Source organism: Lepidochelys kempii, chromosome 8, assembly GCF_965140265.1.
Source record: "Lepidochelys kempii isolate rLepKem1 chromosome 8, rLepKem1.hap2, whole genome shotgun sequence".
In the NCBI taxonomy this organism is placed as follows: domain Eukaryota; kingdom Metazoa; phylum Chordata; order Testudines; family Cheloniidae; genus Lepidochelys; species Lepidochelys kempii.
This window is the reverse complement of record NC_133263.1, coordinates 91273566-91286974: the sequence shown is the minus strand read 5'-3', so window position 1 is coordinate 91286974 and position 13409 is coordinate 91273566. Positions and strand designations below refer to the sequence as shown.

The 13409-nt window shown below is 45.1% G+C and overlaps 1 protein-coding gene across 14 annotated transcripts in view; it reads right to left on the bottom strand.

Moving 5' to 3' along the window:
* Nucleotides 1-13409, bottom strand: part of DOCK7 (dedicator of cytokinesis 7) — a 141513-nt gene that overhangs the window by 7449 nt on the left and 120655 nt on the right. For 6 of the 14 annotated variants that reach the window (XM_073357467.1, XM_073357472.1, XM_073357473.1 and 3 more), the window contains 4 exons: nucleotides 12359-12373; nucleotides 2877-3011; nucleotides 1303-1392; nucleotides 301-537 (listed from right to left, as the gene is read on the bottom strand). In XM_073357467.1, coding sequence (XP_073213568.1) covers nucleotides 301-537; nucleotides 1303-1392; nucleotides 2877-3011; nucleotides 12359-12373 — 477 coding nt within the window. The remainder of the gene's footprint in view (nucleotides 1-300; nucleotides 538-1302; nucleotides 1393-2876; nucleotides 3012-12358; nucleotides 12374-13409) is intronic. The other 8 variants (XM_073357468.1, XM_073357482.1, XM_073357483.1 and 5 more) reach the window with 3 other exon arrangements.

Sequence of the window (13409 nt, the reverse complement as noted above, 5' to 3'; positions counted from 1 at the left end):
TAACTAACCATTACCCATCTTTGTCTGTGGCAGCCTGGCCTGCTTTACAGAGCTCACTGTGCACAAGTCTCAGCAATGCAGGAAGAAAAGGAGTACTTGTGGCACCTTAGAGACTAACCAATTTATTTGAGCATGAGCTTTCGTGAGCTACAGCTCACTTCATCGGATGCAATGCAGGAGAGGCTGATAAGCTTGTTTCCACATAGTGTATTAGACTTTTTGTTGTGGCAGTACAATACATCCCTGCCCCCCCAACGCCACTGTTTGGGATTCACAATATACCTAATACACAGGTCTCACCTCTTCTTTGTGACTAACATTTATTCTAGTTTTAATGTAAGGGAAAGCATGGGAGGTCGTCAAGATTGTCTTCCGCTTGAACTGTTCATGCAGCTCCCCGTGAGCACGTCCGTCCAGGGTGAAGGGCGTGCAGTACATGAAACGCCGCAGGTTGTAGTTTTTGTCAAAATAGGTGATCCTGTCCTTCATCTCGTATGTGTCAAAGTAGGGCTCCACATAGGTTATTTGAATGTAGGCCTGGAATAGGGAAAACAAGTTTTCAGATAACAAAACACAATGCAGAGGGAAGCAAGGAGATAAATTCTGCTTCCCTCCATTTAGCTGCACAATAACCAGCCTCACCTTTAAGAAACAGGACTATTTTTTACTCTCCACTTTTTGGGGTACCTCCTGTAGACCTAACTCACTTTTTACTCTGTCCTTACTCAAACAAAGCTCCCACTGGCTTCTGTGAGAACTGGGCATGCTCAGTAGCTTGTGGGGAGGGGGAAATGCAGCCCCCCTCCACCCCATGTGTTGGTCTCCTTATCTGTGCTCATCTGCAACACTATTCCCGACTTCCCTATGGCATCTCTCTGCTGGTCCAGGGCCCTGGAGGAAGGAATGGGCAACCCAGGTGCTCGAAGATGTGGGCAAGGAATATTGCACCACCCCTTGTACACAGCAGAGATGATGAAGAACAGATAATGCAGCATGAAGCTGCATTATCTTTTTCACTGAGCTCTCTCTGCAGTGGGGATTTCAGAAGGCCCTGACTTCCCACTGATCGCCCCAGAATCCACAGGGCCATGGCACATGTCCTGCAGCCTATTCTGCATTCTTCTGCGGGAACAGTGGTGTGGGTGGAATCTCCACATGGGGATCCTCACGGGTTTGCCATCTGTCAGCCCTCTCCAAGGAATTTAATTGCAGAAGAGGCTGTATCCAGCCCAGGATTTTGCCCTTTGTGTTTTAAGTACTTAGAAATGGCTTAAACTTGACAGTTGTGCTTTGCATTCTTACCTTGTTAGGATCTAGTTTGCATTTGTCTACAGGGTTAGAGTCCTTAATCACTTCAACCACGTCTTCACCAAATCGCTCGCCGTAAAATCCCTGAAATGGAGAACACTGCGTTGAAAAACAAACACCTATCTCTGTAATCACAGCCAGAGGATTGGGGCGATCAGGCCAAATTCAGCACAGGTGCAACTCCAAAGCCTTCAGTGCAAGCTGGGCCTGGGCTGAATTTGATCTGCTGAACTGGGAGAATTAATCAGTTCAGTTCTAGAGGTTACAGCACAAAACCTGGAAGCCAGGATGGGTCTGTATCCTTCCAATCTCAGATACGGACAAATCATCTGGACTCCTTGTGAGTCTGTCACAGGCTGAACAGTGGGCACAACACAGGATCTTTTTGAAAAGCAGATGGAGCTCAGAACTGGCATTTGCTGGTTTGAATAAATTACATGTGGGGTGGGGGAATCTGAATATCCAGATTCTAACCTCAGTTACACAATTTTAAATTTGGAGCAGCTCCATTAATTTCAACTGAGTGACATCATCAGGGTAACTGAGATAAGAATCTGGCCCTATACTTGCCTCCATTTGATCAGGAAAGGTACGTCGATAAGTGAAACAAACTTTATAGGCTACAATTTCCCGTGATTTTACGTGCCTCATTTTTTGGGGCACCGAACCTGAAACACCAAAAAGGGGCCTGATTTTATTTGGGGAGGGGCAGACGTAGGGAAGGGAGGCTCATCTCTTCCTGAAAACCCGTTTACATTTGTCCATAGGGTTATATGTTGTCTCGAGTTTTTCCAGAGCGAAGATTACCACTTTTCTACAAACTGCTCTGATTCGATCTCCAAAAGCATTTCTTGAGGACATGGAAGAAATCCTAACAAGCCAAACTAATATCTCCTTTATGCAGTCTCACTAAGGGGAAAAAGATAAACATCATCTGGTTTTGGTGGAGCAATGAAACAGAAGGGCTGCATGGGGCAGTCAGCTGAGATCCCGGAATGAAATATTAAGAGAAAGGGGGAAATGTTAATGCAGAAAAAGAAAAAATTTGAGAAGGATTGAGAGGAATGACTGCAATAACCATATTAGTGAAGATCAGCTGCACTGACAAAGATTAATACTCAGTACAATACACCAAGAACATGGAAGTGATGTAGCAAGTCTTGGCCTCTAGCTACAGTAAGTCAAATTATTTATTGTTTCTGAGGGGAAACGCAGGGAGGCCATGCGGGCCCCTCTCAGCACAGAGTGGGGTCAGTGGTTGGAGGGAGATGTGATGGGGGCGTTGCATGCTAGGACCATTCTTAGCAGCTGAGTCACTGAGCAGGGCTCAGGGAGGGCTGGGGTAACTTAGAGCAGCTTACGTTATGCAGGAGGCTGTTTTGGTCCCTGGAGCAGCCCAGAATCAGGCTCCAAGAGGCACAATACAAAATCTCACCCACTGCCTTTGCCTAGTGATTGTTGTTTCAGCCACTACCTACGTTTTATGATAACAATCCAGCTTTCAAGGCTTGAGCAGCTCAATTGCAATTTCCAGAGGGAATTTACAGAGGTCTGCACAACAATCTCACCTCTAGTCTATGGGAAATTTCGGCTAGCTTTGTTATCGCAGGCTCCTTGTACACAAATTCTTGTTCATCCAAGTCTCCAAATTTAGTCCCGTAAAAACCAACCCGGAAGTATGTACCAAACATCCGCTTTCCATCCTACGTTTGGAGAGACAAAAGGCACTTCAGTATAAAGACTCATTCACATATGTTGTAAACTTGAGTGTTTGTAAATTTGCTCCTGACTTTGAACTGCCATTTGCTATGGGGGGTGGGGGAAGGGATAGAAGTACCTGGGCTAATCAACAAACACCACACTGAAGGTAAACTCAAAACTAGTATGAAATCGACGTTATTGGAGATAATTAATAGCCTGATCCTGCAATGAGTTCCCTCCTGGGAGGACCCCTATTGATTCAGGAGCACAGCCATCTCTCAGGCAGAACTCACTGCAAGATCCTGACCCCGCCCTGAACTCAGTGAAGCTCTGCAGATGTACATCAGCTGATTAGCTGGCCCTAGGTTTAAGGCTAGGTCAAATCAAGCTACGGTCCTTATCCTGCAATTTGTAGTGAACAAGCAAGCAGACTGTTGCATGTCTACACAGCCCCATTAAAGTCTGAGCGGCTCCATGTCAGAGCCATCTGTTCATGCACAACTAACTGCAGGATCAGGGCCTAAGTCAAGATCCACTTATTCTGTGATTTAAAAATAATCCAAAATTTAAAAGGTGTTTTATTTATTTTTTAAACAGTGCACTTTCATTCTCCTAGGGTAAACTATAGGGCCAAAGTCACTCTGAGTGGAAGCCGTTGCAATTCCATTGGCTTCCAGGCACTTGCTCCCATTTAAGCCAGTGGTGAATCTGGCCCACAGAATGTAACAGCCATGACAGTTAAACTGAAACACACAGGGTTTTTGTCGGAAAAGTCACATTTTAAAAAAGCGAGATTGAAAGATCGGAAGAAACATATTTAAAAAAAATAAATCACACCTCTGATTTTGTTAAAGATCAAAACAACTCATCACGCTGCATGCAGAAACTAGACGTGCTTTTTAGAACATGTTCACCTTTACTCTCATGGGAAAGTGTGAGGCAGAACAGAACGCATTCTCTCTCTCAGTCTTAGTGTTTGGGTGTCAAATGGCACCTCTACATGTCCAGCCCAGAGGGTGGGATTTGTATTCACTATTTTGCGGTGGGGCAATGCCGCAAGGCATTTTTGGCGACATTTGACTACTTTTTGGGTTAGGTGCAGAACAATTTCTGCTGTAAGTTGATCTTTTGTGGTAGTGGTGAAAACAGTCTGGATGGCAGGAAGGATACAAAACTGATAAGATAAAAAGAATCTGATTCATGAAAAGTGAGCAGTCAGAGGAAAGCATTCAGATATCTGATGGGAGTTCTCCTTACTGCTTTTAAATAATAAAATTGTAGTTTAGGTACATTTCCCTCATTTCAATGACTGTATTTCTTTGTAATGAAAACACATAATTGCTCGAGAGCCACATGATCCCCTCGGCCTTGGTGGTGGAGAGAACAAAAAGCAGGCAAACTAGGAGGGGTGGATATGCCATTCGCACAGCATCACCTCCCCCAGCCCAACTGAATGCCACTGGGAGTTGTGGCTGCTGAGCCCTTCAGTGCAGGGAGCTGCAGCACGTGGAACGCTCAGGTCCCTATGCTCAGGTCCCTATGCTCATCGCAGGAAGTGGTCTTACTGGTTCCTTGTTCAGCAGAGGTGCCTTTTCCCTGGACAGGGCAGCCAGCTGGGCTGCCTGCATCCCTAGCTCCCTGCATCTGGTGTGCCCACAAGGCCGTGTACAGCAGAGAGCCCCCAGACAGCAGGAGCTTTGTCTATTTCCATGTTCCCCTAGGCCACAAGAACAGGAGTTTTCCATACTCCCCTTGATTACCAGAACAGAGTAGAAAGGAAGAGCTGGAAGATGCTGGAGGTGCCCATGGCTGGAAAAAAAAAAAAAGCCTCTGATTTGTTTTTGATGGGTCACATGCTGGCCTTGTTACAGGGAAGTGAAAAGAGAAAAACATTCAAGCCCCACTTCAGCAAAGGACAGGATGTAACTTTAAGTCATTGAGGAATCACGCTGGGCCCGGCTTCACACGTGTTCAATGCTCTGCTGGATCAGTGCCCTAATGGATTACGGTATTTTAATCAAAGTATTGGATGCTACATTTGGGGACTATCAATTATGACTACATCCACATCTCTCAGCTACCCCTTATTCAGCCCCATACCTCCTCCCATCCCACTCAGCCTTGGTGTCCCTTACTCTAACTTTTCAGACGGACCCATGAAACCCAGACAATGGACAATGTTATCTATGCTAAAGAAAACACCTCATCATTTCCAGCTCACTGTGCTATTTGTTTTCTTCCTTCCATCATCTGAATAGCAATGCTTGAGTGTATATGGCACCTTTCACCAGAGGATCTCAAAGCACTTTACAAAGAATTATTATTTCCATTATGCAGATGGGGAACTGAAACACAGAGCTATTCAGTATCTCCCTCAATGTTACGCGGAGCCTAACCCTGTACTACCTACATGTCAATGGGAATTTTGCCATTGGCTGATAAGCACAGGATCAGGCCCACAGCGAATAAGGAACACACTTCAAGTCTCTTAATTCTTAGTGCTCTTCCCTGTTCACTAGGCCATGCTGCCTTCCTTTTTGGGTCTTTGTCCCATGCTACAGGCCTGATCCTGTTCTCATGGAAATAAGTGGGATTCTTGCTATGGATTTGCACTGGTAGGATTGGGTCACGTGTCTCTTCTATCTGGACCTAGTCAAGTTGAGAGGAAAGCCCTGCATCCTTTAGCCTTAATGGTACAAAGCAATATTCCAAATATGTTTTTAAAAGTTACTACAAGTCTCCACCGATGGCAATTCCAACGAGCACCTCCTGAAAGTCACTGGGCACCCAGGGTAACAACTGAGCTCAGTGGGAGTGGAGGGCGCTTCCCACTTTCCAAGAAGTGCTCAGTATCACTACTGTGCAGGATTGGTCCCTGTGTTTCTGATCGTCTAAAATGCTGAGCACCGCCGATGAGGTGCACAGTGCCCTTAGCTCCAACTGCGCTCAGTTCCCCACAAATTCATCTCTAAAACTAGCTGAATTCAGTCAGCACGAAGGGGTTTGGGCCTGATACAAAGGGATATTGGCTTCATCAGTGCAATATATTATTTTTAAAAAAATATAAAACTACCAAAGCAATGGTTGCTTAAAATAAAATGTGAAAGTCCTTTCAGGATGCATGTCTATGCACCCACCTCGCAACAGGAAAAAATCAAAACCCATGGATTTTTCAAAATCCAGGGCTCAACCACCTGCATGCTACTCCCTCTGAGAGGCTGTCCCAGCAGGAAAGGAGACAAAAATGGCTTTCAGCCACCTCTGTGATCTCCTGATCTTGGGGCTGGTCCCTGGCACAAGTTGGAGCAGCCTTCAGGCTGCTCTATTGTGTGCAAGTTCCCAACAGCCTCCTGGGTCACAGCAAGGGATCAGAGGGATCTAGGGGTATCCTGGCCATACCCTTATTCCCCAAACCATGCCGCTTCCCTACACCAGCCAAGGATTCCCCTAAGATAGAAGCACATGGCCAGCTTTTCCTGCTTTAGGGCTGCTTTGGGTTGTTGGAGTGGAGCCAATAAGCCTTAATCTCGGGGGGAAATGGTGGCTAATGATTTCAGTGGCATGACGCACTAAGCCAAGTAATAAGTGCTCGCAGGATCGGGCCCTTAGATTGTAAAGTCTTGGGGCATGGACATTGTCACAGATACTTTGTTAAGCACTAGGCACATTTATGCTGCTATGCAAATATCCAGAAGTAGGAAAAGAAAATGTTGGCCGTTCATCATTGCAAAATAGTGAAGCTTTATTGGGGAAATTTACTAAACCCGCATAAACCCAGCGTGGTCAGGTTGTGTGTGCACATGTACAGGTACACACATATGGACAGGGCAGGGACGGCAAAGGCAAAATCCATCTCCCCAGTCTGGAGCCAGGGTGGGGGCTTAGTACAGCCTCGCAACACATGCCAACATCCTTCACCATCAGAAAGTCCATTTACAGCGGCTTTTTGTGGCAACGAACAGTGTTTTAAGCCAGAAACCAAGTCACTTAAGATGAATCTCTGACTCTTGAAAATGATCCAAGCGAGACAATATGAACAGCAGGTGTGAGCCCTGCCGCGTGGCTATGGCTGGCAGCGTTGGTTAGCACATTAGCCTTTCACCTCTGGAGTCCTGGATTGCAGCTCCCTCTTAGTCCAAATCAAAAACCTGCCCTGCGACGTGACATCTGTGTTTAAGACTCAGGACCTGAACAGCAGGGATGTTACAGGTCAGAACTGAGGAGTGCGGGCGGAGCTTTCATGGCACCTTGCTGCAGGATGTGAGAGCTTCACTCTTGGGCTCTGTGGGCTTTGGTTTACACAAGCCACTCTGCTGCACTGGGGTTTCAACAAAGACAGTCACACAGTTCCGTAGTGTGCTTCCAAACGGAGTGAGCCAGTGTCAATGCCAGCCCATGGTGGGCCCTAAGGAGGAATATCCCCCCCTCCTCACAACACATACTAGTAATTAAGAGGGGGTGCTCTTGAGCTGCTCGGGGACCTAAGCAATTCCTTTGTCTGCTTATGCCTAGCGCCGGCTCTGGATTGAGCCCATCTACATAAGCAAAACAATCATTTTCAGACACTATTTTGTGCTAAAAAGATCCTCTGGTGGGGGTGGTTTGCCTATGTGGACATATTGTTATTCTCCCTTCCATAAACGCCCACTTCAGGCACAAGCTACATCATTAAAATGTCTTAAATGAGTGAGCGTTTCAGTAACAGTTAGCCTCTGGGCAGCAGGGGCAGGATTTCTTTGAGGGTTAAATAACACGGTGGGAGTGCTAATGGCACAAGCCCTGGATCCATGTACGTGAACCCTGTAGCCGAGCTGCCCAGCATGCTAAAGAACCAACTTCATCCTCCTTAAGCACCATAAAAAAGCAGGTTTCCCTGATACAAAAACAATGAAATATCTCCTAAAGCCTCCTTTCGTCTGCTGTTCCCTCAGCTTTAACCACTGGTGATCTCCATTGTGCTGCCAAGTATGCCGCTTAAAATGCATTTTTAAAGCCATTTTTAGCGTTGGGAGGTCAGCCTTGCTAAGTGGGCACAAGATCACTGACAAACAAAGGAAACAGAGCAAAGGAGAAGGAAACACTTTAACGTTTATTTGAGTTTTCAAAGGAGCATAGGGGAGTTAGGTGCCCAAATCCCACTGAATTTCAGCCTTAATGTCTATGTCCCTGTTCTCATCAATGAAATGCACAGCTGCCAGGCTTTGTGCAGTTCTGTGTATGACATGACATGCAAATTATTTGCAAATATGCAGATAAGCTCATTAAATGTGCATATTTGCAACTACCTTGTATATGATTATAAAACTTTGGTTTAAAGTCAATATACCTCTACCCCAAGCACTGTTGGGGTGCTGACAGGTGTCTGGGAAATAGGTGGGTGATATCTAGGTGGAGGTGGCTGGAAGAAGCTTTGGGGTAGTTAAGGGAGGCTGGGTTTGGTGGGAAGGCCAGCGGGGGGGGGGTTTAGGGTAGCTGAAAAGCTTGAGGTAGAAGCTGGGGGCAGCTATGTTTGTGGGGTGCCTTTTGACGGAGGGACGTTGTGGAAAAGATGAGGGCAGCTGGCTGGGGTAGAAGTTAGAATCTTCCAGAGGTGGGCTGGTTGGTTACCAGGTTTGGGGGAGATCTGGGACCAGTACTGAGTCCCCTTCCCCTCAGTGCCACTTGCTACTTCCTACCACCACCACCGCTGCCTCCTGGATGCTCTTTTCCTGCTGAAATCCAGCAGGGGGGAGCCGGCTTAGCTGCCAGCTGACTATGAACACTCATGCACAACTAATTACCCCTGGTGCAGCCACAAATGAGTATCTGCATGTGCAAACCAGACAGCTGGGTGCACACCAGCTCCATCACTTTGGGCAAATGTTTAGGTGCTATTTTTAGTAACATTGAGCCTCCTGGAATTGGGAAAAGCCCAGTTTCCAGCCTGGCTGGGAAATACCTAAGGGCTTTTGCTTGTGTTAAGCCGGTGTTTGCTCGAGTTACTATAACTAGGAGCCAAGTGAGCCAGTCAGGCAAGGGTTGATTGCTGAGTCAGAGGCAGTTACATGCAAATTTGGGATTAATCAATTCAAATCATTCAAGCCTTTGCCTAATGGCGTTAAAAAAAACAAGTCAGACACCTAGGACAAAGTAGGAAACTGGACACAATGGGGAGGTGGTTGTTCTTTGAATTCCACTGGCGGGTGCAAGAAAGGTGGCTCTCCAAAGGTGTTTGTTGACTGGGCAAGACTGAAGGACAACGTCAGTCTAGGCCATACTCAAATGTACCTCAGTAGCACCAGAAGTGAAACAAAGAATTGAATTCCATGGCTAGTCTGCTTGCAATGGGCTAGATCAGCATTTCTCAAACTGGGGTCCACGGACTCCCTACTCCAGGGGTCCACAGGCCCCGCTGATCAACTCCTCCCCCTTCCTCCCTCAGCTCCTCCCCTTCTCTCTCAGCGCCTCCTGCATGCTGGGGAACAGCTGTTCAGCGGTGTGCTGGGAGGGAGGGGGAGGAGTGGGGACCGGGCATGCTAGGGGGAAGGGGCAGAATCATGTCCGGAGACGCCGGCCCCACTGATCAACTCCTCCCCCTCCCTCCCAGTGCCTCCTGCACACTGGGGAACAGCTGTTCAGTGGCATGCAGGAGGTGCTGGGAAGGAGTGGGGACGCACTTGGGGGAGGGGCCGGAAAGAAGCGGGCAAGAGGAGGGGGGCAGGGGTGGAGTGGGGCAGGAAGAGGTGGGGCGGGGTGGGGTCTGAGTGGGGTACTAGGAGGTCCGTGAAAATTTTTAAATCAAAATGGGGGTCCTCGGGTTGCTAAAGTTTGAGATCCACTGGGCTAAATAACATAACCTAATCTAAAGGGTCTTGTGTTATGAGCATGTGTTGACTCTAAATTTGCCAGGATTTTCCCATAGAAATTAAATCAATTCCAAAGGCCCTGTAAACATAGTACTGAAAACAAAACAAGTAGTTTCAAAATACTACATTGTTTCTGAAGAGAGCTAAAAATGCAGGTATGAGGGAGAAATTATTAACAAAGCATTTTCTCGCCTATTATTTCAAGAAAAGTAATAGGTCTTTGGTAGGAGACGAGAATGAAGGTGAACACTGAGTAGCCATTTCAGAACTGGCAGAGCAGATAACAGCCACCATGATTTATGAAGGGTTCATGATTGTTATTATGCATGGTAAACAGCTTCCAAAATCGCTGGGAATAAAGGTTTAAAGTTATCTCTTGCACACACACACCAAAAGCTTTGCCAACTAGATTTAACTGATCAAAGGGCTGAGAAATTAGACACAGCAGGGGGCCATCTATTGACAACAGCGTAGCCTGGGTATAAACGCAGGCAGAACTGGCCCAAAATAGGTATGAGCAAAAATAACTCCTTCATACATGTTAGAGAGGGGAGTTCATAACCCCAAATCTCTCTGTTATGGTGTTTGACATTTTCTTGCTGATTTTAATCCAATGCACAAAGTCTTTAGACAGTCTTGCCAACTCTTGGAGTCTTGTGATTTCAGTAAGAATTTCCACTGGCTTTGTTTTTAAACCCTCACGGTTGCAGTGAAAAGCATGAAAAGGTGAACCCTAACAGCTCAAAAACCAGAAGGTAACTAAAAATATTAAAAACTCATGATTTTTAAGCAACATCTCATGAACGTATTGAGACCTGACTCCTGAACACTTGAGTTGGCAATACTGCTTTCCCTGGATCTGTGAGTTGGCATTGCTCTTTGGTAAAATGAAATTATTGAGGTCTCCACAGAGTAAAAAAAAAAAAGAAAAAATCCACAAAGTAGGAACTTACCACAACAGACAATAGTAAAAGTGGGGAGTAGGGTCAGCAACCAGGGCGATAGAGGAGAAAACAGAAAGTATTTTAATTAGGGAAATTCCAAAAAACAAAGCAGCAGCAATTGGCAGCAAATAAATAAATTAAAAAAAAAAAAGAGGTGTGCATCAATTAAAATATTTTAAAAAATAAGGAAAAAGAAAAACATGCAACAAACGTGAAGGCTACGAAGAAAAAGCTCAGCAAAAAGTGGCAACGAAAGTGCACAACAGTAGACGAGAACATAAACCATGGGTGTGTTTTACCATGCAATAAAACAAGACTGAATGATGTTAAAATCATAACCAATGACAAGGGGATACTTCAGGGGTCGATTTAGCATCATGAAGATTGATCAAAATAGATGCTCACAGGCTTCCATTACTTATTGGATACTGAGCACACATAACTTACATTCTATGATACAAACATTGGATTGTTGGGTCACAGTAAAAAGCAAGCGATTTACAAGGCAAGTTCTTTTACAGCAGAAATTACAAGTAAACTATTGAACTTTAATTCTTGACAAGCCAGAATTAGACATGAAGTTTATACATCTCTGGCCAAAACTCTAGGTGTAATAGAGAATATGTAGGACCTCTTATATGGGCTCCAACTCAGGACCGCGTGGGCTTACGTGCTTTCCTGAATTGGGGTCTTAAAGTACTGAACAATCTTGATAGTAAGAGTGGACCAGATTGAGTTGCTTGATTCAAAGTAAAGCAGAAGCAGATATCAGTGCTTGAAAAGCTCTTTTGGGAACTGAGGAAAATAATCTAGGAGTATATTTACAAAAAGTTAAAAAAATTAAAGTTGATGCATAAGAGCAAAAATGCAAACACAAGCAACTGACCTATTAACCGATTCATCAAAATCACAGTGAACTGGTTTGTGTGAGAGATCTAGTGGACACCGTTTATTTTTAATCCGAACGAGTGTCTCTCGTGATGGATATTGTAGAAATGCAAGCATAGGGCCTCTGCTAAAACTAAAGCAGCAGAACAAAATCTCTGGCGTTAAAAGAATTGCGCTATTTTATCCCCACCCAAAAATCTGCGTTCGAAAAAAGGTATTCAGCATTTGTTAATTACCAAGATGGAGTGGCTCTAGTATGAGCTAATGTCTGCTTAACCATTACAGGTTTCGCTTTCGACACCTCTGAGCATAAGCACTTAAATCGACCCCTGTGGGTGGGGTGAAAATATGGTATGAAGAGATGATATTCTGTGTCAATGCTGATGAGAAGAATTATAAACAAAATATAAAAACAAACTAGTGATGATACAGTGGCTCATTCACCAAAGAACCTCATTAGTGGAACACATTGGCAACCATGCACTACCTACAGCTTCTTAGCAAGAGTTTCCTACAACTACAACGATCATTTTATTGATATTTCTTTGGTTAATGAATTCAGTTTAAACAGCAGACAGCAACAGAAATACCCACAACTAGCACATGTGGGCAAAGCATTGGCATGAGTCATCTGATCAATTAGTGTTCTTTACTAACTAAAATATTACCTACCTCCCAGCCAGTACTCTGTATAATAAAAAGTAAAAAGGGCATGTCACAGAAACAAAAAAATAATGTTTCAAAGGCCAAAAACATGACCACTAATGTAAGGTATTATTAATCTGAAATGGTCTCAATGATTATAAGTTACCAGGCATCTGCTGTGGCCTATTGTTCCCTTTGGCTGAGAAGGACATTACATGACTGATGAGAGAGAGATCAACCACATTTTTGTCCTTTATTATTCTTTTTATCACGTCTGGTCAATATCCGGAATTCTGGCACAGCCATGCCACAAGTTATAATGTGGAGAGAGCAGGGCCAGATCCTCGGCTGGTGTAAATCAGGACAGTCAGTGGAGCTCTGCAGATATCCATCCACTGAAGAACTGGCTCAGCTTACACTTTTATAGAAGCGTAATTAAACCAGCTGTCACACAACATACCCAGTCCATGTGAGGGCCACTGTTTTGGTATTTGTTTTAGAATTGGCTGCTGAGTTCTGATGCTCCCTCACAGGAAAGGACAGGTGCTGTGGGCCAATCCTGTAAGGTAACAAGCACTTCCATCTCCCACTGAGCTGAGGTCCACTGAGCTCAGTGGGAGTTGATGCCTTTCAGCATCTTCCAAGAAGTGCTCAGCACTTCACAGGATGGGTCCCGCATGGCTGCTCTGACCCTGCAAGATGCTGAGTGGCTCCTATGTGGTGCCTTCAAATCCCACTGAGCATAGGCCTCAGTTCAGGAAATCTTCCCAGTTCAGGACAACTTTTAAGCACGTGATTAACCTTTAGCTTAAAGTTAAGCACGTGTTTACATGCTTTCCTGAATTGGGGCCATAGTTTTTACAATGAGCCTAGTCAGAAGTGAGCTCAGTGATTAGCAACCTATGGCTTGATCTTACATCACTGCCTACAGCCGGAGCAGGATCGGCTATGAGGTAGCTAATGTTGCACGGAAAAGAGCAGGAGAATACAGAGAGGAGATTGCACAATGTATTTAACTGAGGCTGCTTTGCTAACAACACAGCCCAGCTACCTCCGTCCTAAGTGTTTGCTTTTTCAA